Here is a 24,283-nt window from a genome sequence, read left to right as displayed (position 1 = left end):
ACCAGAGGGTAATAAATAAGCAGAATGGGTAATGAAAGAGACTCATTTTAGACACAAGAATCTCAATTAAAGCAGTAAATCCCTCCAGTCCCAGAATCTGGACAAGGGAGTAGCTGTTGCTATTAACCTGACCTTTTATGAAGATAACAAAAATGTTTCTAAGAATACTTTAATGCACACTCTGGAATGAGGAGTACATACATTTTACAATGCAATTAATTCAAATATTTATACATTAAATACTATGTGAAAACAAAGATGCTCTTAGTTATATTTTACTTTCTCATGTAGCTAAAGGCACTTGGAGCATCCTCTTCTATGATTAGTTGATTTTTCTCTATATTTTCATCATTGTTCTTGGCTTATATCCATAACACTTTTTATACTAAAGGCTTTATTATTTGCGGGTTATTTGTAGCCTCTGCTAATGTGTGGTCCAAAAGCCATGCCAAATGGTGCATCTGTATCAATTAATAGCTAAAAAGAATTTATCCCTCTAATAAACACTGCAGAATTGCCTACTGACATTGTGTCTTTGCTCATAAACCTCTTCATTTTCCTGAGTGTGCTTCACCTGTGTTTTCTCTGATACTCCCATCAATGTGACCTTCTATCCTAAGATAAGCCAATAGATTTTTACAGTTTTTGTTAAAAAGATCCACTTCTTAGGTGAAGTTAGAGCTAATGGTGAGTTTGTTAGGAAGAATGATGGATATTATAATATGTTTTAGACAAAGGATTGATAATATATCCTCTGCCCCAATATTTATTATAGTGCTATTATTATAACCTAGAGCAGCTGATAATAATTACATATAAGCCAAAAAAATAAATTATTTTTATAATGAATGAAATAATTTTACTTTTTAGACCAAATGATGTTAGAAATTGTTTATGATCTCTCTTTTAAGAACTTAAAGGAATAATAGCACAATCATTGGAACAGTGGTTGAAGGAGAACTTGTAGGGCTCTAGGGCTCCACTATTCCAGGCAAGTGTGATTTTAAAACAAATTGTAGCATGCAAACAAGGCATGCCACTGCTGATCTTTAACCCCTCTTCCCATTCCCCAGAGCATTCATCTCTTCAATCCAAAATGCTCAGTGTCTCAGGAATTCCCGTTGTGACATAGAGTTCCCAATTTGATGCCAGACATGAGTAGTTTCATGTGTCCCTTGCCTCTTTGTTGCCACCTTTGCTCTATTAGCATTCTACTCATCACGATGATGAGTGGTAGCATGTTTATCCTTAAGAATTGTGGACCTGGGGCCTTCCCTGGTGGCGCAGCAGTTAAGAATCTGCCTGCCAATGCAGGGGACATGTGTTCGAGCCCTGGTCCGGGAAGATCCCACATGCCGCGGAGCAACTAAGCCCGTGTACCACAACTACTGAGCCTGCGCCCTAGAGCCCGTGAGCCAAAACTACTGAAGCCTGCGCGCCTAGAGCCCATGCTCTGCAACAAGAGAAGCCACCGCAATGAGAAGCCCGCGCACCGCAGCGAAGAGTAGCCCCCGCTCACCACAACTAGAGAAAGCCCACGTGCAGTCAAAAATATAAATAAATAAATTAATTTAAAAAAAAAAAAGAATTGTGGACCTGGGACAATATAAATGGAGGCCTACATACTGTGAGGCTTATTGTTTATTGTAAATCAAGCAAATGTTATTCAATAAAATAAGTTCTATCCTCCCATTTTGATGGATATATCTTTATAACAACCTGGAAAGCCAAGTGAAATGTTAGAATTTTTGGACTCCTCAGGAATATGGTGGCATAGAGAGAGATGGCCTCCAGCTTCCAGCCCCTCCTTCACCTAGTTCTATCCAGTTTTGTGAGAGGTCTTGCACACAAGTTAATGGACACTCTAGTCCACACATCCAGGATCCATACACTCTCCCCTTAAACATCTGCACCTGGACCACCCATCTTTCTTAACTATATGCAAATTGGTGGCACAGTCTGTGGTCTGGGGAACAGAACTGGGAAAGATGATATTACAGGCCCTGTACTCGGGTGTGGGGGGTGGCTTTTGAGGAATGGAATTCTGGGTTCACAGGGGTTTGGAGCATGATCTGTCTAGAAGAGGGCATTGCAGGCTGTGGGTGGGTACTCCTCTGGACTCCGTAGACTACCTAGTGGTGAAGGTATGGCCAGAGAAGAGCCAGAGTGTTCAGCAAACATTTGTTGGTTTCTTACTAAGTACTAGCACTGTTCTGGTCCCCTGGGAAACATGAGTGAACAAATTAAAATGTTTGCCCTTATAGTGCTTATATTCTGGGAAATAGAGAAAAAGACTATAAATACTAAATGTAGTAAATATATATATTATGTTAACGTGTGAGAAGTACTGTAGAAACAATAAAAATTAGAGCAAGGAAAGATGGGAGGGTTGCCATGTTAAATAGATCAGTCAGGCTCGGCCTCAACTGAGAAGGTAGATTTGAGCAAAAACTTGAAGGCAGTGAGGAAATCAGCCAAGAAGATAATAAGAGGGAGAGACGCTCAGGCCCTTAAAAGTACAGTGAGCACCTCGAGGTAGGACCATTCTCAGCATGTTGAAAGAACAACAAAGAGACCAGCAAATCTGGAAAGAGCGAGCAAGGTGTAGAGTTAAAAAGAGAAGTCAGAAAAAGAATGATGACCAGAGCATACAGTGTAGCACCGTCCAGTAGGAATACAATGAGAGCCATAAAAATGTAATTTAAAATTTTCATGTAGCCACAAAAAAAGGTACAAAGAAACAGGTAAAAATCAACTTTAATAATGCATCTAGTAAAAATCAGTTTATCTAAAATGTTTTCATTTCAACATGCAATCTTTGAAATCCAGAGTGTATTTTACACTGACAACACATCTCAGTTCGTACGAGCTACATTTCAGTTGTTCAGTAGCCACGTATGATTAGTGGTTGCTCTACTGGACAACACAGATATAGGTTTTGACTCATCCTTGAAAGAACTTTGACTGTTACCCTGAGTGATTTGGGAGGCATTTCAGTTTTAAGAATTGAAGTGTCATGATTTGATCTATGTTTTAAAAACATCAGGGCTAGCCTTAACTGAGAATACACCAAAAGGGATCAAGCGTAGAAACAGGGAGACCCGTTACAGTAATCTTGATGAAGAATGACGGTGGCTCAGAGGATACCAGTGGATGCCCTAAGTGGTTGAATTGCTAATCCTTTTAAAGATAGAACAAATGGGATGAATTGCATTTGGTGTGGGAAAGGGAAGTCAAGAATGATCCCAAGACTTTGGCCTGAATAACAGGAAGGATGGATTGACATCAACTAAGATGACCAAGACTGTTGGGAGGATGGGGAAAGAAGATAGATGTTCAGTCTTGGGAAGGTGTATCTGAGAAGCCTATGAGGCATCCAAGTGAAGATGCAGAGTAGGCTTCGTTATGAGTCTGGAGTTTAGGAGAGAGTTTGGATGTAAAAGTTTGGAGATCATCAACCTTAAAATTGGGTAAGACAAGGGGGGAAGAGTAGATAGAAGAGAGGACCAAGGACTGAGCATTGGGACATCTGAAATTAAGAGATCTAAAATAGCATGAAATTGACATTAAATAATATCAAATATTTGAGCACTTTTGAATTATGTTTAATTAAAAAAATAAGATGAATATCCACTACTGTCATTATTTGCATTTTACTAAAATCTATAGCTTTATATGAAGCCTAAAGCCCTTTTTGTGATTTTTTTTTTGCTTTAAAATGTCTCACAAACCTTTAAGTAATTAACTTATATTATAGACAACTACACTTAAACAATAAACAGTCAAAATAAAAAATGTGGTTGTAATCAAATTAGAAACCATAATCAGTATCTAATGCATATTTTTATATATAAATATATGCATATATTCGCCAGAGATGTATAAGGCAATTGTTCTTTGATAACTATAGATTTAAACACTAATATAGCAGCTTGAAATCTGTCCCACAGTCTACAGTCTACAAACTAAGGCATCTTTGTTTTATTTGTGATAAGCTTACCAATTTGTTTTCTTTAAATATAAAGTTTGATTGATGGTTACGTGTTCTTACCTCATTTTAGTCTGTCGGAGAATGAGATCTTTATTCCTTTCATATATTCAGATCTCAAATATGAGGAATGCTTCATACAATAAAATTCATTCTTTTTACTATAAACACATTCATGACTTTTAAAAAAATACAACTAATTCTTCAAATGAGATTCTAACCCTTGTGATCTTGTGTGTCAAGGCAATTATTTATAGTATAATATGGAAATTAGTGTATTCAATTAAAAGCTGAAAATTGGAATTAAATAACTCATTTTTATCTAAATGACTACATAAACATACTGACAAACAGTTTTTAATTATTTAACACTGGCAATTGTTTGTGTCTTTTCAGTCTATAAGAGAAGTCACAGGCTACGTGTTGGTGGCTCTTAATCAGTTTCGCTATCTGCCTCTGGAGAATTTACGCATTATTCGTGGGACAAAACTTTATGAAGATCGATATGCCTTGGCAATATTTTTAAACTACAGAAAAGATGGAAACTTTGGACTTCAAGAACTTGGATTGAAGAACTTGACTGGTAAGGAAAATATATAAATAGCAAATGTACTCTTATTATCAATATAATAGACACACACATATGGGTGTATGGTTTCTCCAGTGTATATTACATTGAGGAACATTATAAAGCATTGAAGTATATACTATTTATTCATTTTATGAGAAATGATGCCCTGCGATTCCCTTGTTTTATGTACAGATATTGTAAATGCCGTCTGACTATATCTCAGCTGAACAGAAGTACGCTCGAAGGAAATGCTCAGTGACTGAAAACTGAGATATGAAGCAGGTTTAAGAATGCTATGTTTGGTGGTCTTAGGTGAACAGTGGACCATATCATCAAATCTCTGCAATAATACCCTAACTTTCACTTTCGTTACAGCTCAGTAAATACACAAACCATTATATCTAGTTCCACTAATCTAGCTTTTTGTATAATCCCTTATTTTCAAAAAACATATCTAATGTATTGATCCAGTTTTGATTTCTTTTATTGAGTAACTCACTAAATGCCATTAGTAATTCATTCTCCTAATGCTTTAATAACATCAGTGATTTTTTCCCCCAAGGTTGGAAATAGGTATTTGCTAACAACTTAAATTATCATCTTGCTACAAAAAACACTTTGAGGGAATTTGTTTTGTAAGCTGGTCCTTGCAATCCCACTGATATATTTTCAATTCATATAGTTCAGAGTTTTGGTACAGGGATTCTAATTGTGAATTTTGCCGTATGTGCCTGTAACCAAAACGCACGAATTAGTAATTATATCACAGTGAGAGAAAGGAGTTTGAACTATTAATTTAATGTAAATTAATATGATCTATATATTTTGCATCAAAATATCTATTGACTTTGTGTGCGTTTGAGTCCACACAGTGTTGATGTTTCTTGATATTGGAATCTGAAATATTTTAGAAGTATTCCCTTAAAATGTTAAGAAACAGATAAGATTAATATTGTCAGGTTATTAAAATTATATGCTTCTTTTATTTACAGTGGACATAAAATATATAATTTTAAGTTAAAAGTAGCTTCATAGTTATCCAGACATGAGCTAAAATTGGGATATTTTGGATGAAGAAAGGAGTGTTGATTATGTTATTTTATTTTGAACATGATTGCTATAGAATTGATGACATAATGGTAAATGCAAATTGCTCAGAATTTATAGATTCCTTCATCAACATTTTTACCTTTTTTTCTTTCAAAGATAGTCTTCTTATTGAAGGGCAGGATATTTGACTAAATTGCTACTTGCATGGAAATAATGATAGGAGGAAGATTTTTGGAAATGGAACAGATAGAGAAAAATTGAATGATTGAAATTAGGAATCTAAAAATAACATGATCTAGTTAAAACTTGCCTAGGAAACATTGTGTTTTCTTCATGATTTTTCTCTGATTATATTAAAGAAAAATTGAATAAATTTATCTTCAAATTTTTATGATACTTAAATTATGTTTTTCCAAAATATGTGCTATTTGAAGAATCTTTTCACACATAAAATTAGTCTTTAAAGAGTTCTCTTATTTATTTCCACATTAACATCAATACTATTAAAAAATTAAAAAGGAGTTATTTTGTCAAACTATGCCACATTTAAACATACCTTGTCTATTGAGTGAGCTTACACCACATCTTACTTATGATTGTGACAGTTGTTTGACTTGTTTCAATCAAAATATAACACTATTATTTAAAAAATATTACTATTCCCTAAGCTGCCAAAAAGCCTTATATTTTCCTGTGCAGCAGTAGAGATGGGTAATTAATAAATGAATAAAAGAATGATTTGAGTATTTAGAAAAAAGCATGTATTTGTTCAAGAGTTATTATTAATTCATTTTTTGAATATGAGTTAATGAAAAGTACAGTAAAATAACCGGTGGAAAATTTAGACAATTTGGGGAATTTCCAGATATTTTAATATATTTATTACATAGTTGACAATTACATGCCAACATTATTCCTAGAGATAATCTAGAATCATTGTTCGTATTTTAGGTAATAAGATCAGGAGTGTAACTCCAATTTTGAAAATCAGAAGTTATACAGTAAGCACGACTGTGTTTGTGTGTAAGAATGTACGAGGAAGGACAGGAGACATATAACTGTTCAGCTCTTCATCAAAGAGGAATTGAAGATAAAGTTTGCTCTACAGTAATATCTTAAAGAGTTCAGTGTTCTAGGTAACCTGATTAAAGTAGCAAGCAAGCATTGGAGTTCACTTTAGGTGAGATTGTTTTCGTGTTTTGAAAAGATTTTTGTTTTTTGTTTGTTGATGGGCTATCCAAAGAAAATTGGTAAACTTTTTTTCCTTTTTTAATTTAATGTTATTGAAATATTAAGAGTAGGGCTACCAGGGCTGGCCTTAAGTTTAGACTTACCTTGTGGAATATGAGGGGAAATAGAAAATCTGCTGAGTAGTCACATGTCTCACTACCTAACTACAGTAGTGAATTAAATTTTTAACTCAGTTCTTTCTTTCTTTCTTTATGTTTGGCTGTGTTTGGGTCTTGTTTCTGTGCGAGGACTTTCTCTAGTTGCGGCAAGCAGGGGCAGCTCTTCATCGAGGTGTGCTGGCTTCTCACTATCGCGGCCTCTCTTGTTGCGGAGCACAAGCTCCAGACGCACAGGCTTAGTAGTTGTGGCTCACGGGCCTAGTTGCTCCACAGCATGTGGGATCTTCCCAGACCAGGGCTCGAACCCGTGTCCCCTGCATTGGCAGGCAGATTCTCAACCACTTTGCCACCAGGGAAGCCCTTTAACTCAGTTCTTAAGGGGCCAGCAACATCAGCATCACCTGGGAACTTGTTCTAGATATGCAGATTCTTGGGCTTCACCTGAGCACTAATGGATGAGAAATTCTGGGGATGCGACCCACCAAATTTAAGGATCCCTCCAATGATTCTGATGACTATTAAAATTTGAGAAACAATGTTCTAATTAATTAAAGATACCAAGAAATGGTAGCAAAATATCTAGTTAATCTCTTCACACTTACTCGATCCAAATAATTTTCATTCATTTATTATCTCCTGGAAGGAAGAGAAGGAATGGTACAGAGAACAGATAAGTTTTTGATTGAATGACAAGAAATATACTCTCGACTGGTGTGAGAATGCAAATAATACACTAGCAGCCTGGATGGAAATGTGGGTATAAAAGAATTTGGAAATAAAAAAGATACCAGGAATAAAATTTCTTCCATATTACCATTTTGTCTAACACCAACTTTACATAATGGTAAACCATTACAAGGACAATAATAATTTATTGAGAACTTTCCTTTTAAGCAAAATTTTCCTTTTGAGCACTTTCAGCAAGATAAATAACAAATACTAGTGTTGTAAAAAATAATTTTGAGATTGAGATTTTAAAGCTTTTTGATGTATCCATATTATGTTTCTCCTGAAATCTTTTTTTGCTGTGTTGACTTTAGACTAGTATGCCTTTATAATAGTATGTATGCCTCCTGCAAACTCTATCTTTGTGTAAAAGGGATGTTCGGTTAACATGAAGACTGTCATATATAACGGTTAATGGTTGGTTACCACTTATACATATATAAATTAACTCACCACTTTACCCATCCTAACTAACTTAACTTGATGCTCACCAAAAGCTATTCCTTGGACTATAAACATTACTACAGATCTCACTTAGGTACTTTTATTTTGGATGTACCCAAAGACAAGAAACACACTTAAACATATTTTCCAGAAAGACTTGTCTTACTGCTGCCACTCACATTTCCCTGGTTCATTATGGGTGAGGTGGGGCAGAGTGGAGAAGAGGCAGATCCCTAGACTAAGGATATGCCACACAATCCAAAAGGGAATAAGGAACTTGTCATGGCAAGCTCTAGGTGCTCTGTTAACACTGGGTCATCCTTTTCTGGTCAAGAGAGAGAACGTACTTCCATCAGTGTGTCTCTTCAGGCATATAATCACCTCGAGGCCACTGGGAATGACACTGCTGCATCAGAGGACAGAGCTGGACAGAGTTCATTATTGCTTCCTCTTTTAAGGTCACTTGCATGTGGCTGTTGTTCTTATTAATCATTCCCAGTGATGATGTTCTGATAATTTTTTTACCAGCTCCTTCTTAGCCAAATATTCCTCTTTGAAATTCAAGCCAACATTTAATATAATATATTTACAACCTTAAGTTGATGAGGTCCTACTTGTTTAGTCACCTTTCTGGCCAAAATATAAAGGTTATTTCATTATATGGGACATAAAAACCACTGTTATTTTTCCCTTTTATAATTTATAAAATTACCTCATCTGTTAGTAATGGTGGACAGTATTATACAATTTCATCAATATATTGTAGATATGAAGGAACCTTTGAGAAGTATCTGTGTACTTATATATATTCTAGTATACATGTCCTATTTATAATGATGGTAAGCCAGGTACAAATATTTTTATTTATTATTTATTTATGGCTGTGTTGGGTCTTTGTTGCTGCGCGCGGGCTTTCTCTAGTTGCAGCGAGTGGAGGCTACTCTGCGTTGCAGTGCGCGGGTTTCTCATTGCAGTGGCTTCTCTTGTTGCGGAGCCAGGCTCTAGTCGTGCGGGCTTCAGTAGTTGCAGCACGCGGGCTCAGTAGTTGTGGCACACAGGCTTAGCTGCTCTGCGACATGTGGGATCTTCCCGGACCAGGGATCGAACCCATGTCCCCTGACGTTAGCAGGTGGATCTTAACCACTGCACCACCAGGGAAGTCCGGTACAAATTTAATACAAGAATATGTTCATTTTTCTTAACAAATTTCACATTGAAGAATATTTGAATTTTCACCTTATGAATTATGAGAATATATCTTTTGAATGGGTGAAATTTAGGATGATACAAATACACAGCTTATATTTTCCAAGTGTTAACCAAATGTGCTGCATATTTTTAGACCTACAGATTCATATATTAATGCCTTTAATATATTATGGCTATTCTAATTGTCTGGTTAACTGTGTCACCTCAGATTATTATTTGAGATGTGGACACAAAAAAAGTAACCAAAATATAAAATGCTTAAGTTATTTTGAGAGCCCACAATAATAAGGGTGTATTAAATTTACTGAATTCTGACAGACTCAAAGTAAAGTTAAATGCTTAGTCTAGGAGATACAACATCTGAACTGATGTAACACTTGAACAGTGTCACATCTGAGCATTACATCTGAATGTCTGCCTTCAAGTATGCAAAGGCTATTAAGTAAAATAGTTCACCAGAGTAATGCAGCACCTTTTAATGTTTAAATTTCTTAACCCCCTTTGGCATTATTTGTAATGATCAAATAATCTAATTTTGAAATAGACAGGCCACCTGTAACTGACTCAGTGTATATCAAAGAACATGGATGTGGAATCAGAAAAATCTCTGTTTAAATGTCATATCATCACATAAGAGTCCACGTCTCACTGAGATTTAGATTCTTCATTGTTAAAACTGAGAGGAAAATTCCACCTCACAGTGTTAGTTATAGGCACTAACAAAATAAAGCAGGGAACTTGTCAACCACAGTGCCTTTCACATAGAGGATGCTTAGGAAATCTTAGTTCTCTTATTGTTTTGTTTTTAGCTTTCCTTTGTGTCAATACACTGACAAAACAATTGTACCTGTTTCTGCATATTCAAATAGGTTCCTGTTGCTTCATTGGGGCTTTGACAAGTGATTTGTTTAGACAAAAAAATGCTCCAAATTTCAGCATTTCTTCTGATACCACTTAGAAATTACTTTAAGTATAAACTCTCTTCCTCGGTGGTGAGAAGCCTGAGGCTTTTCTCTGTCTACTTCCAGTATGATTGCTGCCTTCAGTACTTCACAGCTCTTCTCTAGTCTTTCAGTGTCTCACCCCAAGCACCTGTTGCCCTAGCCCTTCATTTCAAATTCCCATCATCATGTTTCACCCTTCATTGGCCCTGACATTTGTCTTGACCAAGACAAGAGACATATTCATTCTAAGTTCTTTTACTGACACTAGAGTCTCTAAGCATTCTTCAGCAGCTCTGTGAAAGGTCTTAGTAATGTATGAGTGGCTTCAACCAGCCTGGTTCAGGGATTGCTGTTAAATACGATGTTTGACAAAAGTACTACCAATATTTACATAAGAAGAAGCACTCAGCATATTGTGATATCTGCAGGAAAAAAAAAATGATTCCAAGAATACTCCTAGCTTAAAGTAAATTAGTTGGAAAATGATTTGATCAAAACTAACCTATAGTGAGAATGCTGTGAGTCGGATGAAATCAGCAAAGAGTGGCGCATTCTTATGAAGGTGTCAATTTTTAGGTCAGGTCCGCAATTTCTAAAATTGATACTCTAATCAGTATTTTTTAAAGAAGAATTGTTTGCTTGTCATATCAAACAGTGTATATTAACTAGAAAAGGAAAATGATAACAATATGTTTATGTGTATAAGTAAAACAGAAATATAGTTGAAAGAAAATGTTATAAATATGGGATCAGATAGTGTGACCATTTCAGCAAATTTCTAGGACTCATTCTCAGCTTTAGAGAACCGATGAGTGAATTTATGAAATTGAATGAAGGTAAAATGGGAATATCTCCTGCTATACGACTGATCAGAGGGGAGATTGTTATTGGAGAAATGAGACATGGGAAGAGGGATTTTCAAGGAACAGAACCATTTTTTCTCCACTAGTCATCATGTTTTCAATCACTAGTACTAAGAAAATCTACTCAGCCCATAAAAAGCACCCCCCTTAATTTATATCCCATTCAGTTTTCCTAAAAGGTCCCATTCTGTGAGCTACATTCTTTTTCATCGCTATAGAATCCTTAGGAAAAATTTTGGGAAAAACTAGCATTATGAGAGTCTCTCAGAAAAAGTTCCTGCTTGAGACTTTAAACCCCTGTCATTATTCTTTCTTGTCTCTAAGATACACCAAGATCTGTATATTCCCCTCCCTAAGAGAAAGCATATATATTCTAAGAAAATATGTAAGGTCAACAAATTCCCTTATTAAAGCTCATTTGTTGAGAAACCATGCTTGTTTGCTTATGACATTTAGAGATGGAGGAAAATCTTTGCTCCTCGGGGTCTTAAATGTAGTAAGAGAAATTGATTTTTTATCACCATAAGTCCATGATTTCACTCTGAGGAAAAAAGCAAAGATACCAGAATAGCTACCTCATCTTTACCCCAGGACATTAGCTTTGCCAGTCGTGCAGATACTCAACTGAATAGAGTTGGCAAATTCTCTGCATCACTCCCAGTCACCAAACAACATTGGGGCCAGAAGCATTGCTTCATGGCACATCAGAACTCGAGAAGCAGTGTAAGTGGTATTTGGGGATAGCCTGCAACTGTATTTGAGCGGGAATAAAGAACGTGTGGAGTCTTTGACAAGTTTAGTTAGAGGAGGCAGCCCCAAGCTTGGCAGACCCTAAAACTCTCAGCCAGAGATAAGAAATGAGACTACATGTTGTTCTCTTCCCATGTTTACCAAAGGCATGATACTGATAATTTCCCATGTTGTCATGGAGTTTCAACTTTACAAAATGCTTTCAAGGTTCCTTTTCTTTGTTTCACACACAGCTGGAAAGTATCTTTATTGTAATTTTACATCTAGGAAATGAGGCTTAAAGTGTTGTGGCTAATAAGGGCACCTTATTCTAGAATCTAGACCTATTTTTCATCTCTTCATATTGTGCCATTGCTAAGAAATGTTTAGGACAATTTCTCTAGGTGAGGCCATAGTCAGCGAAATATTAAAATGACTGTAAACATAAACAATCCAAACTTTAAACAGCAGACATGAAGGTTGTGTTTTAGAAAGAACTTCCTGATTTTAATTGTTGTATAATACTTTAATACATCATGAATGTATGTATGGGAAATGGTGGTAAGTTGACAATAAAATACAAGCAAACACATAAAATGACAATACGATAAATACTGGATATGACTTTAAAGTATCAGATCTATTAACTAATTTCATAGCTACTGCCATTCTACTACAGCTTTTTTTTTTTTTTTTTTTTTTTTTTTTTTTTTGCGGTACGCGGGCCTCTCATTGTTGTGGCGTCTCCCGTTGTGGAGCACAGGCTCCGGATGCGCAGGCTCCGGACGCGCAGGCTCAGCGGCCGTGGCTCACGGGCCCAGCTGCTCCACGGCATGTGGGATCTTCCCGGACTGGGGCACGAACCCGTGTCCCCTGCATCGGCAGGCGGACTCTCAACCACTGCGCCACCAGGGAAGCCCCTCTACTACAGCTTTTTAAAACTCGAAGTTACTGAATTCAGCCATAACTCAAATGTTTATTAATAGACTCCGTTTTACTGGTAAAGTTAAGGATTCTTTTGGAAAATGATGTCAATTCAAATATTTGTTAGCTTTGTTTTCTTCCACTTTTATATTCAAGACATTGTACTGAGACATGAACTATTCCAAATTATCTCTACCTGTCTTCTCTCAGTAAATATTATATTTCTGACAAATATTTACCCACCAACTGCAATGTGAATGTATTTTCCCCAATTATTATATTATTATTTTTTACTCAAGCATCTCTGTGGAGTTAAGTGCCTTCATTTTAATCTGTTTTACCTTCTAAAGCAGCACTGTCCAATAGAACTTTCTGTGATGATAGAAACATTCAGTCTGTGCTCCATAATTGAGTAGCCGTTAGCCAAATGTAACTACTGAGAACTTGAAAGGTGGCTAGTGCGATGAAGGAAATTAATTTTTAATTTTATCTAATGTAGTTTATTTAAATTTAAATAGCCAAATGTGGTTAGTGGCAATCATATTAGATAGTGAAGCATTAAAGGACAGCATATTTTACTGAACCCAAAGCAGGAGTCAATTAAATTTACAAGCCTGGAGAATCAGAGCACAGGCTCTGAATCCGGACCTCCTTCGTTGAAATCCTTTTTTGAGGCAAGTGATTCAATGTTGTAAGCCTTGATTTCCTCTTCAACTGAGTGTAATGAGAACACTTAGTTCATAAGACAGTTGTGAAAGTTGAATTATAAACTACATATAGCATTAAATGCAGTTCCTGAAATAAATGTCATTCATTATTACTTGAGAAGAAGAATGCTTTTGGTCCAAATAATAGAAACAGTCTATTTTTACAACCATTGAAAGCATGTTTGACTTATATAATCAAATTGTAAATTATAAAGGTGTCATTTGTGATTTAGGACCTAACCATATTATATTTGAGTAAGCTGGGTTCTGGATGTCGTGCTTTGCTTCTTAATATGCTTTAAACTGCTAATTATTATAACTTTAGATTTCTGTTTGTCAGAAATCTGACTTTTTATAAATGAGATTTTTATTCTCCCTTTCAGTTCCCACAGTGTAAGCATCTAGTTATAAGTAGGTTCCTATGTCTATTTCTTAAATAAGTTCATTGAAAAAGTTAAGGACTAGGAGATTTTAATGACTTTTACAGCTAAGAAACTATATTGAAAAGTCTGCTGAGAATTATTTCTGGCACAGAAAATGCCCATATCTTTAGGATGTTCCAGTTTATGTTGAAAGTTTTTCTTTGTTACATAATATTTATTTAATAACAGATAACAAAAGAAACTCTTCTATGAAACATTTTATCAAATAGGTAACTACGATATTTCATCAAATTTAAGTCATCATTAATTTTGAAAAAATATTTTTGGCCATTGTTTGCACGCCACACTAAAAAAGAGAAAAAGTAAAATCCCAGCATAAATGTAAATGATTGTATGAAAAGTCGAGATCTTAGCAATATTAAATATGAAAATTGTATGCATTTTAGAATTGACAAATTAATAATATATAAAGAAAATAGAGATACAACAAACCTCTTATTATTTTCTGTATCATAGCACAATAGCTGTTCTTGTAATGGTAAAACTACTGTGGAAGTATTTGAAACAAGTTGCAATAGAAATGGCCAATATTTCATAAATGATGAATGGTATTTTCCATTTATCTGTATCTATCAGAGAATAGGTAAAAGTGAATTTGCATGGCTTAACACCTTTTGATGTAATAAACATTACTAAACAGGAAATTTGAATTATTGTTTTTTTTGTTCCTGGATTTAATTGGCTTATTGACTGTACTGGCAAAAGAGAAGGAAATAATTTCAAAGGTAAAAAAAAAATCATTTATTCTAGGAATGTCCCTTAAACATTCCTCTCTTAGTAATGCATATCAGTTAGATTATTATAAGATATAAGAGAGAAAAGAAGATCTTTTCACTTGTATCTTTTTGACCAGTCTACTTGGAAGTTCAGTGCAATGCTTTTCTCTGTTATTCTACCTCTCATAGTATTTTACCCTTCTCCTACTCTTCATACTTTATGGCCCATTTTGTGAAATATATTTTATAATTTCTAACTATAATTCTATTGTAAGCTAAGTCCGTTTGTTTTGGTTATTAAATCATAATAACCATAACAATTTTGAGGAATACCTGCAGGGAAAAGTGAAGAAAAATGATAATCCATAACCTTTTTCTTCCTTCTAAGACCATTCAATTCACACAATTTCATTTGCGCTGTGATGCAAATTAGAGGTTTGATTTTTGTGGTATCAGTAATGTGGAAAAAAGCTGATATCAGAAAGAGCATTTTTGATTTTTCAATCTGCTATGAAATAAAGGGACTTCAAACTTTAATTAGATATTTTAACGGCATTTAATGAGCATATTCTGGCAACTATTGACAAAATATCTATTTCAATTTTAATGGTTCCCAAATCCTCTAAACACTCTGCTTTAATGTTTGGTGGGTTGGTTCTATATTATGTAGAATTATACATCTGGTGATGTCTCATCAAGAATCCTACTATAAATTCTGCTAGCTTCTAAACTAATTTCACTAAAATTCTTTTAGTCTTTGTGTCTTTGTTTTTAACTATACCTGCCCCTTTTAGCATAATAAATCTAGGAAACAAAATATCTATATGGCATAATAAATCCAAGGATGTATGTACTACTATTACTATTATTATTAACAATAATAATAATGATGACATCCATAATTAATAAGCATTTACTATATATGTTACTGGTTTATAAATATTGTCTCTCTTCATCCTTATGATAAAACTCCAATTAGTAGGTTACTGTGGTTATTAACATTTTGAAGATGAAGAAACTGCAGTTTTCAAATATTAAGCAACATGCCACAGAGCTCACAATAATCTATGGGGTTCAGATTTGAAGCCAGGTGGTATAATTCCAGATTTTCCTTTATCATCATGCTATAGAGATTCTGAGAAGGAAGGAGGTCATGTGACACTGAACTTTTATCATCTCCTGCTATGTGTGAATGAATGGAGAATCTGTGAAGTTACTTATATGGTCCAGGTCATACTCCTCATTCAATCTTTCTTTCTTCTATTTCCTAATGAGGCTTTGCTTAGTTGTAGATACCTTACTTAAGAAGTTAAATTATTGTAAAAAAGATGCAGACTGCATAAGTAGATTGAATTATTTCTCACAATATTGAAAAACATTTCTGCAGGCTATTTAGGTTTATTCCTACAGATATTAGGAACGAAAATGATGGAGTGTACTAACAGAATTAAGTGAAGTGCCCTAATTGGGAAATGGCCTGATAACCTTTTCTAAAATTACCACTAGAATTAAAGACAAAAACAAAAACAGATAAACAAGTGTATTTGGTGTGTGTTTTATTTTGTTTTGATTTAGCTCTAGAAGTTGTACATTTGGTCAAGGTATGTTTTTTGATCCTTGTCTTAGTCTAGTGCTCTTTCTGCTATATTATTCCAAAAATGATTTTATTTAAGGTATTAGAGAGAGGGAGTTAACAATTTTAAAGTTTTTTTAAAAATATATTTCAATCTATATGTGCTTAGGTATGAATTCTCATTCACTAAAGGGAAGAAAATTAAACAAAAGTAATTCTAGAGTTCATGTATGACTCAGTTGTAATCCAAATTCACCACCTATCTACAAAATACTATGAAATTTGACATGTGCTTTATAGTGTCATTCAAAGAATACTGTTTAGTATGTTTTGCAAGGAAAAGATGGAAGAGATAATGAAGTAGTTAGTACTTGGCATACCTATAAATATATCTTTTACCTAACATACGTAGAAAAGGAAATGAAGCAGAGAAGCAGCCTATGTCACAGCTATCACTTTTCACATAGTGAATGTGTGGCTGAATTTCACACCTATGCATTACATTGTCATTTCATGTATTTAGAAATTACATATCATAATGATAAATCTTTGCAATTAAAATTGTATCATGCTTCAAATGCAGGCCTATGGTGTTCACAGAAAGGGGTGGGTCAAGAATTAGTGTCTTGGCTCAAGTGCCTCTTAAAAATTAAGAAAATCTAACTATCACTTGCATAAAATAAATACATCAGAGGTCACAAAATAGGTTAGCAACTCCTTTTCATTGAAGATTATCTGCATAATTTAAGTAGCTATTCAACTGTTTTATGTATTTAATACATATTACTATGGCAGTGACTTATATTACATTTGGTTATTATTAAATATAAAATATTTTTAAAAATGTTTAAAACTGAATAGAATTTGTTGAGCCATTTCATTCAATTTTGATGTCTGATTTAAATTTAAATTAGGGGGAGATTTAGTGTATCTTTTCAGTTCATTTACATTTAATTCATTAAAATATGACTTAGTAAGTTATTCAATACCAGAGAATACTTTGAAACATTTTCCTTCTGAATCACAAAATCTTAGATTTTTAAAGAAGAGGTAAAGAGGAATATATAATTGTCAAATTAATAGAAATCAAAGGTTCAAAAATAGTGTATTTCTAAATTTCACATATATAGATAAACATAAAATGATGGCCCCCAAAGTGGTTTTTGTTCTGCAAAACATTTCTAATTAAAATTGCAACTAATTATTTAAGTCAACTAGTTTGTAAAGTTGAAAATGTCCTGTGAACAAGATGCAATAAAATCAGTGAAATACAGAGAACATACAAAGTTGAAAATCCATACATATCTATAATGTGTTTTATAAGAGCCAACTCTGATTGTTGCAGTTTATAGTTCTCTGATTAGCACTTCACCCATGAAAAAATGAAAAACAATCACAGAGAATTAAGTAGCTTTTGTTGTACCCAAGACATACTCTGAGATTTGGGTGTAAAGTCAGGAATAGTTTTGGGGAGGGCAAAGTATTAAAGATAGAGTTCAGAAGTAAAATGATTGAAAAATTCTTGATCCAGAAATGAAACTTTTTCCTGATAATGTTGATTTATGATCAAAATTAAAATCTAGTTTATGTCATTTAGATGAGAAGGTATGTTTCTAGATTATGAAAATGATATTTCCAACACACTCTCCTCTAGTCCCGGCAGCTTGAAATAGTAAAACAAACCTGATCTTTAAAAACTGATAAATGTGAAATTTCATACTAGCACCGCAACTAACAAGGGAAACGTCAAAATCATTTAAGTCCTGTGCCTCGGTTTCCTCATCTGAAAATGAGAACTGAATGAAAGAATGCATCCAAACTGCCTAGCATAGTGATTAGCACAAAATATATGTTAGTTCCCTTCCTGTTTCCTCCTTCTTTATATAGTCCTCAATGGAGTGGTAGTATTTAAGAGTATTAACTTTTTAGTTAATCCTTTCCACATCTATATGATGTGTTCTCTATTGGTTCTTTATTGACAGATGTATTTGATTTTAGTAAAGCCTAACCTCACTAGCAAACAGAAGATTCATATTTTCTTCCCACTTGTACCTTAGATATATCACCTAATACCTCTTGCACTGAGTTTTTAATTACGAAATAGAAGAAGAAATTTTTGGTTTGTTTTTAGTTTTCTTTCTTTTCTTTCTTTTTTTTTTTTTTTTAATCACATGATGATATCTTCTTTGCCTACCATCCTGGAAATGTTCTAAGGCAAAGTGTGAGTCACATTTTCTTAGTGCTCAATTTCCTTTCTTAGAACAAATGAGGGCATGACATTAACCCTCCCAAATCAGCAGAGAATGATATTGTATTTTTATTTTCTGAACACTTGGGAACTGAAGTTCAAGCTTTTAATTAAAAATGCAACTCCATGTGGGTATCTAGGGACTTTATTAGGATTTAATTGTTCATTGTCTATTTATTTCCTAGCATAGTCATAACAATGTGCTGTAGCAATAGTATCCACATGCATTTACATTTAGCTATATGTCATTAAAGGTTGACCCACTATTCTTTTAATAAATTGTTTTACTTCTCTGCTAAGTCTGTGAAACCTCAGAAAAACAACAATGACAACAACAAAACAAAAATTGTGAATGACTTTTCGAGAGAAAAAGAAAAGAACATAAGCTGAGCAACTAAACCAATTTAGTTGATTTTTAAATACTGAGTTTAAGCCAAGGTTTCCCAGTGGTGCCAAGCAAATCCTATTCATTTTTGTTCATTTCTTAATTTCTTAGTTCCTCTCAAAGTATTCAAATGTCTCTGCTGGGTAGAGCTACCCATTCAGCTAAGAATTCTTTTCCCCAGAGATTGCTTTTATACTGTACCTGAAACACATTAATCATTGCTTCCTTTTAAATCCCATTACACAAGAAAGAATGGGATTTGAATGCCCAGATATCTCATGCTTTGTTCTAAATAAGCAGAAACAATACAAAGTATATTTTTCACTTCTCCCTACTTACTGAACTTGCAGTAAGGATATTTTGATGACTTATTTTAAAAAGCTAAGATCGATTTTAAAAGATATTTTTTGGGTTTTTAAAAAATAATTAAAACACCTACTTATTGTTTGCTTGAGAACTTGAAGGTCTAGAGAAAAGGCAGGCTGGTGCTGATAGTGTTTTGGGAGCTCAATTGTTATAGCACGCCTGGGGCTCTCTGTCAGTGTGTGAAACAGAAATGAACCATGTGCTGTCAAAACAGTGGAGATGTGACAAAACTGCAGAGAGGCAGCTTGGTTTCTAGACTCAGTGACCACATGAAGCTCAAGGGTTACGCTCTAAATTAGAGTCTTTACTCCAAAGATAAAGGCTTAGGAAAGCCTTCTTAAAGAGTTTCACGTACGTTTGTAGATTTATATCATGTTTGTAGGTACCTTTTACCCCATAAGTAAGGCAGAGTTTCTGAGACTTAAAATTGATAGTATATAAAATATTACTCATTATGTTAGATTACAGAATCAGCTTTCTGTAAAACAATTGTAATAATACATTCATACAAGTGACCAGGTTGTATCTATGTCAAAGTCTTAAAAAGAAAAATAAACAGACACATACCCGAAATAAGCAAAAGATAAATTAGAAGAGCAAAGAGAGGAACAGAAAAATAGGCTTATAACTAGATAACAGAAAAAGAGGATATCTATCTATCTATGTAAATAGATAGATAGATAGATAGATATAGATCACATATATCTCTCTCCAAGTAAATATAAAATACATATATGTATATGTGTATATGCATTAATATGCACACATATACAGATATTCATGCATTTGTGCATGTATATTTTCTAACTATGATGCATAACCATGCATATTGTGGTGGTGTTGACACATATCCAAGGAATACCATAATCAACTTGTTATAATCCTAGTTTTCTAATCATAGTCTGGAATAATATTTGTCTTCCAAGAACTCATTTTCATATAAAATCAATCTGATAGAAAGTAGTATGGAACTCAGTACACTGAATGGCAAATGAGTAATTCATATATGTTTATATCTATCAACATGGCACTGAAACCTTTTGTGTGTCTTGGGAAATGTGCCCACAGGCTGAAATGAATGTACAAAGGCATCACATGGGGAGAAGATGCTGGAGGGGTTTTATTTGATGTTTTCAAACTGCTCTAGGGTCTGTCTTGCAAGAACCCTTTTGGTTTTCTTTTTTATGTTTTAAAACACATGGCTTTCTTTTGAAATACTCTGCCAAAAGAAAAAGAGTAAATTACAAATGAACTACGCAATCATATTCTCCTCTCTTTCTTTCTCTCCCCTCTCTCCCTATCTCTGTCACACACACCTCTCTCTGTGTCTCTCACACCGCCCCCCACACACACTCATTCTGAAGATAAACATTCCACTTCTGTATGTGTATCTACAGAGATAGATGCCACAGTCAACAGTCAGGATTTGAGAAATCACATACCTAGAATCTGAGATCACAGACTGTATTAACTGAGGGCAAAGTGCAGAAAGATGACACTGAGTTGAGTACCTATTACATGCACCTAAGTTTTCTTTTTGTCTGTTTATTAGTTTGTGTATTTATTTATTTAAAGCTATTAGAAGATTGACTCTTTTCTCCCACTAAAGGGGACAATTAAAAGTGCTTTCACCCTTGTTCTCTTAAATAAAGTTTGAAACTAGGCTTCCATTCACCCTAAATTTATACCTAAGGCATCCTTTTAGGAACTATAGATTAGGAAGAAGTGTTCTGCTAAACGTATTTTCAATATGCCACGTAAAGATATTTTTTATTTAAAAAATAAAAACTTAACCAGAAATTCAAACTTCCTCTAAGTGATTCAAGTAATTACTTCCTTGAAAGGCAACAAAACATAGGTTTGATGTCATATTAATATCATTTTCTTATCATGAGCCCTTCATTATTAACTCTTAAACTAAAGCTGACCAGTCATGGGAAGCCTCATATAACTATTCAGAATACTGAGCTTGCAAAGGATGAGTACATCTTGAAGCCTTCATGGTAAGAGGCATGCTCTTTTTCCTCCCAGGAAGAAAACATGCTACTAAACCTCTGTTTGCACAGAAAAGTTTTTTTTTAAAGAAGAGTTTATGTTGCTCTGTGGTTTAGACGTCAGAGCTCTTTAACCAGGGGGAGCCCCCAGGCTGGCATTTGATAACGGTGAACAAACAGGCACAGTCCTCTGGTTTTCACATTGCGGGCTTCTCCACGTGACAATGACGGTTGTGTTCTCAGGGTTGGGTGGTAGAGGGGTTGGCTTTGCTGAGAACAAACCCACTCTTTATAAAAGGTTACAGTTATTATTCTCAGGGAAAATTCAAAAATATAATTCTACATACAGATGAAGTTCAGGGCGTGAAATTTAACAAGACTTTTTTCACTCTTGAGGCCAAGGTCTCAGTGAAATTTAACAAATCATCAGGACCCTGCCTCTGTCCTTAGTGAAACATTCTTGCTGCTATTGGGATTGTGTGAATATTCTAGGTGTGTGACCCATGTTAAATGGTGTTGTTTCTGAGCAGACCTGTTCCTGAATTTCAGGAGGATAGAAGACTTCAGTTTTCCCTTCTTCTTTGAGTGCCTTAGAGTTATATGATAAATGAGTGTCACTGATGTACAACTGTATGCATTATAAAAGAAGATTGAATTATTTTTTAATAAAAGAGATTACATAATAAATGCTAGAAATAGTAAATACTGTAAGAGAATACATAGTAAACAGTGTTTTTAGTATACGTGCAAATGCTAAAGATTACAGAAGAAAATACTATTGTATTTTTCCAACAGTTATGCTGATTAAGTAGTATTTACATTCCTCATACAGATAATTAATTTACTTAATTTACAAATAAGGAAAACTAATCAACCAATCAATAAACTGAGGCACAGAGAGGAAAAATGACTTTTCAAAGGGCACAGGGTTAGAGCCATATGTGGAATCTGATTGTTTTGAACTTTGCCTAGTGGTTTTATTTTCCTCACTCTACACTGGTATTTTGCAGAATCTAAAGCTAATATGGTTGTCATGCTTTTTTGCTTGAAGGCATTTTGTTGATGTGCAGTCAGATAATTGTCTCTGTTTACTTTAGAATCTCATTATTTACATAAACGGGGCAGTAGATAAGCCATTCTCATTATTTCAGAAGCCAGAAGTAAAAATAAATGTCCTTTCCATTGCTTTGGTGGTAGTATTGTACCTCTATGTTCTGAAAAAGTGTAGTGCCTATTTCTTCTAAGTAATGAAATGAGGCTAAATATAGATAGATACATAGATAGATAGTTTAATGGACAGAACATATCCACATTATATTTAAATTTTCACAGTAACAAGTCATTTGTTTTAGCTTATTAAAAACTTTGTATCTATGGCCAGGAATTTATTTTCAAAACTCTGCACAATGTGCTTTAACCAATAAGTCGCTGTTTCTACTTTGCCCTCCACCATTCTGTCTTCTAGAACCTAAACCTATCAATAATTGTAGCACTTATGTTAAGAGATATAACTTAATCAAGTCCTGCTTGTAGTCATTACAATTGTATAATGAATCCCAAAATCACCACTATTAAAATTTTGTATCCCATTTAGCTTGAAGTCCATGTTCTCGTAAAGAAAGTAGCTTGACTTTCTCATGTGTGGCTTATGAAATTTTGCTCATTACATTAGAGTAACAGCCAGTATTTGTAGGTCTCATATATTAGTATACAATGCCATAGATTAATATCACATTGAACCAGTATATCTTAGGATAGAACAGCTCCTATTTTATGCATGAAATTAATAAGCAGTGACTAAAAGAGTGGGTTAGGAAATGTCTGGGACTCTGGTCAAAGAAGGCATAGCTGTGTGGATGATGATATAAGGGGCACCCATGGAACAAAATAAGGGTATCAGTTACCTGGACATGAATCTGGATTGAATTTAGAGAACATGTACCAAAATAAAAAAAGTATAGGTAGGGATGATATAAACACAAAAGTGAATTTTTTCCCAGTTCTTAGTTTTGTGGGTTGGGTGAGTTGAATGGTATGTGAAAGACTTGTAGTAGCAGTTGTGTAATCATACTCTTCTGTTTAGCAAGTCTTTAGGCAGTATGTATGAATCATTAGAAAAGGGAATTTTATGAAAGAACAATGGATTAAATTCATTACTGAGATGAAAGGGGTTAATGTCTGTAAAATTCCATTCATGGTACCTGGAACTCAACTGCCTGAATTCCAGATGACTCTATGAAGTAGCAGCCCCTATCTGCTATCACAAGTCTTTGCTCACCAATCAGGAATAGCCCTTACATACCCTTGACATAAGTAGTACATAAATACTTCTTAGATTTATATGAGCAAGACATTTCTAACTCTATATGTTTGGGCCATTATGCATTTTGAGTCTTCTTATGACAGCAGCTAATGTTACCCTAACTAATTCTGAGGCTATATAAGAAAGAAAAAACTTATGTAGTAAAACTTCTGACACTAGAGCAGTGGTGTACCAAGGGTGGACTTGTGACAATTCTCCACCTTGGGTACAGAATAAGGGGTACATTGTTGAGAATGTGAAACAATAATAAAAGCCAATCTTTTAAATTATTACCATAGACCATGAATTATAACTATGTTAGTTATAAAATACACCTTAGTAAAAAAAATTCTTTTGTCATTCTAAATTCTAAAAAAAAAATGCTGTGGTTACTCTTGAGTTTTTAAAATACATGTGCAAGCTTCAAATCAACACATTTTAATTGTATATCGTTTAACAAACTTTGGTTTACATGGAAGTTAATTTGGAAAATCCTAATTCTACAATTGACCCTCTCCATACAGAGACTCAGCTACATACTTTAGTTTGGAGAATAAGTTTGTTCAAAATGATTTAAAATTGTTCTGCACAGTTCATGTGACCAACTCATCTGTCATTACATATCACTGTGTTTAATCCCTGTGCATATGTGTGTATTACTTACACCTATAGTTTCAAAAAATAACAATAATAGCAATGGTACATGATTATAAAGGTGAAGCAATAGAACTTGAGTTATTTCAAGTCTATTA

General features: G+C 34.3%; 1 protein-coding gene across 2 annotated transcripts in view; it reads left to right on the top strand.

The window, feature by feature from the left end:
• ERBB4 (erb-b2 receptor tyrosine kinase 4) overlaps window positions 1–24,283 on the top strand; it is a gene marked incomplete at both ends in the record, with an annotated part of 1,126,414 nt that overhangs the window by 601,257 nt on the left and 500,874 nt on the right. For both annotated transcript variants that reach the window (XM_082841669.1, XM_082841668.1), the window contains one exon: window positions 4,385–4,571. In XM_082841669.1, coding sequence (XP_082697795.1) covers window positions 4,385–4,571 — 187 coding nt within the window. The remainder of the gene's footprint in view (window positions 1–4,384; window positions 4,572–24,283) is intronic.

This window comes from Leucopleurus acutus (assembly GCF_964270905.1).
Source record: "Leucopleurus acutus genome assembly, chromosome: 6".
Taxonomy (NCBI): domain Eukaryota; kingdom Metazoa; phylum Chordata; class Mammalia; order Artiodactyla; family Delphinidae; genus Leucopleurus; species Leucopleurus acutus.
This window is presented reverse-complemented; position numbering and strand designations above follow the sequence as displayed.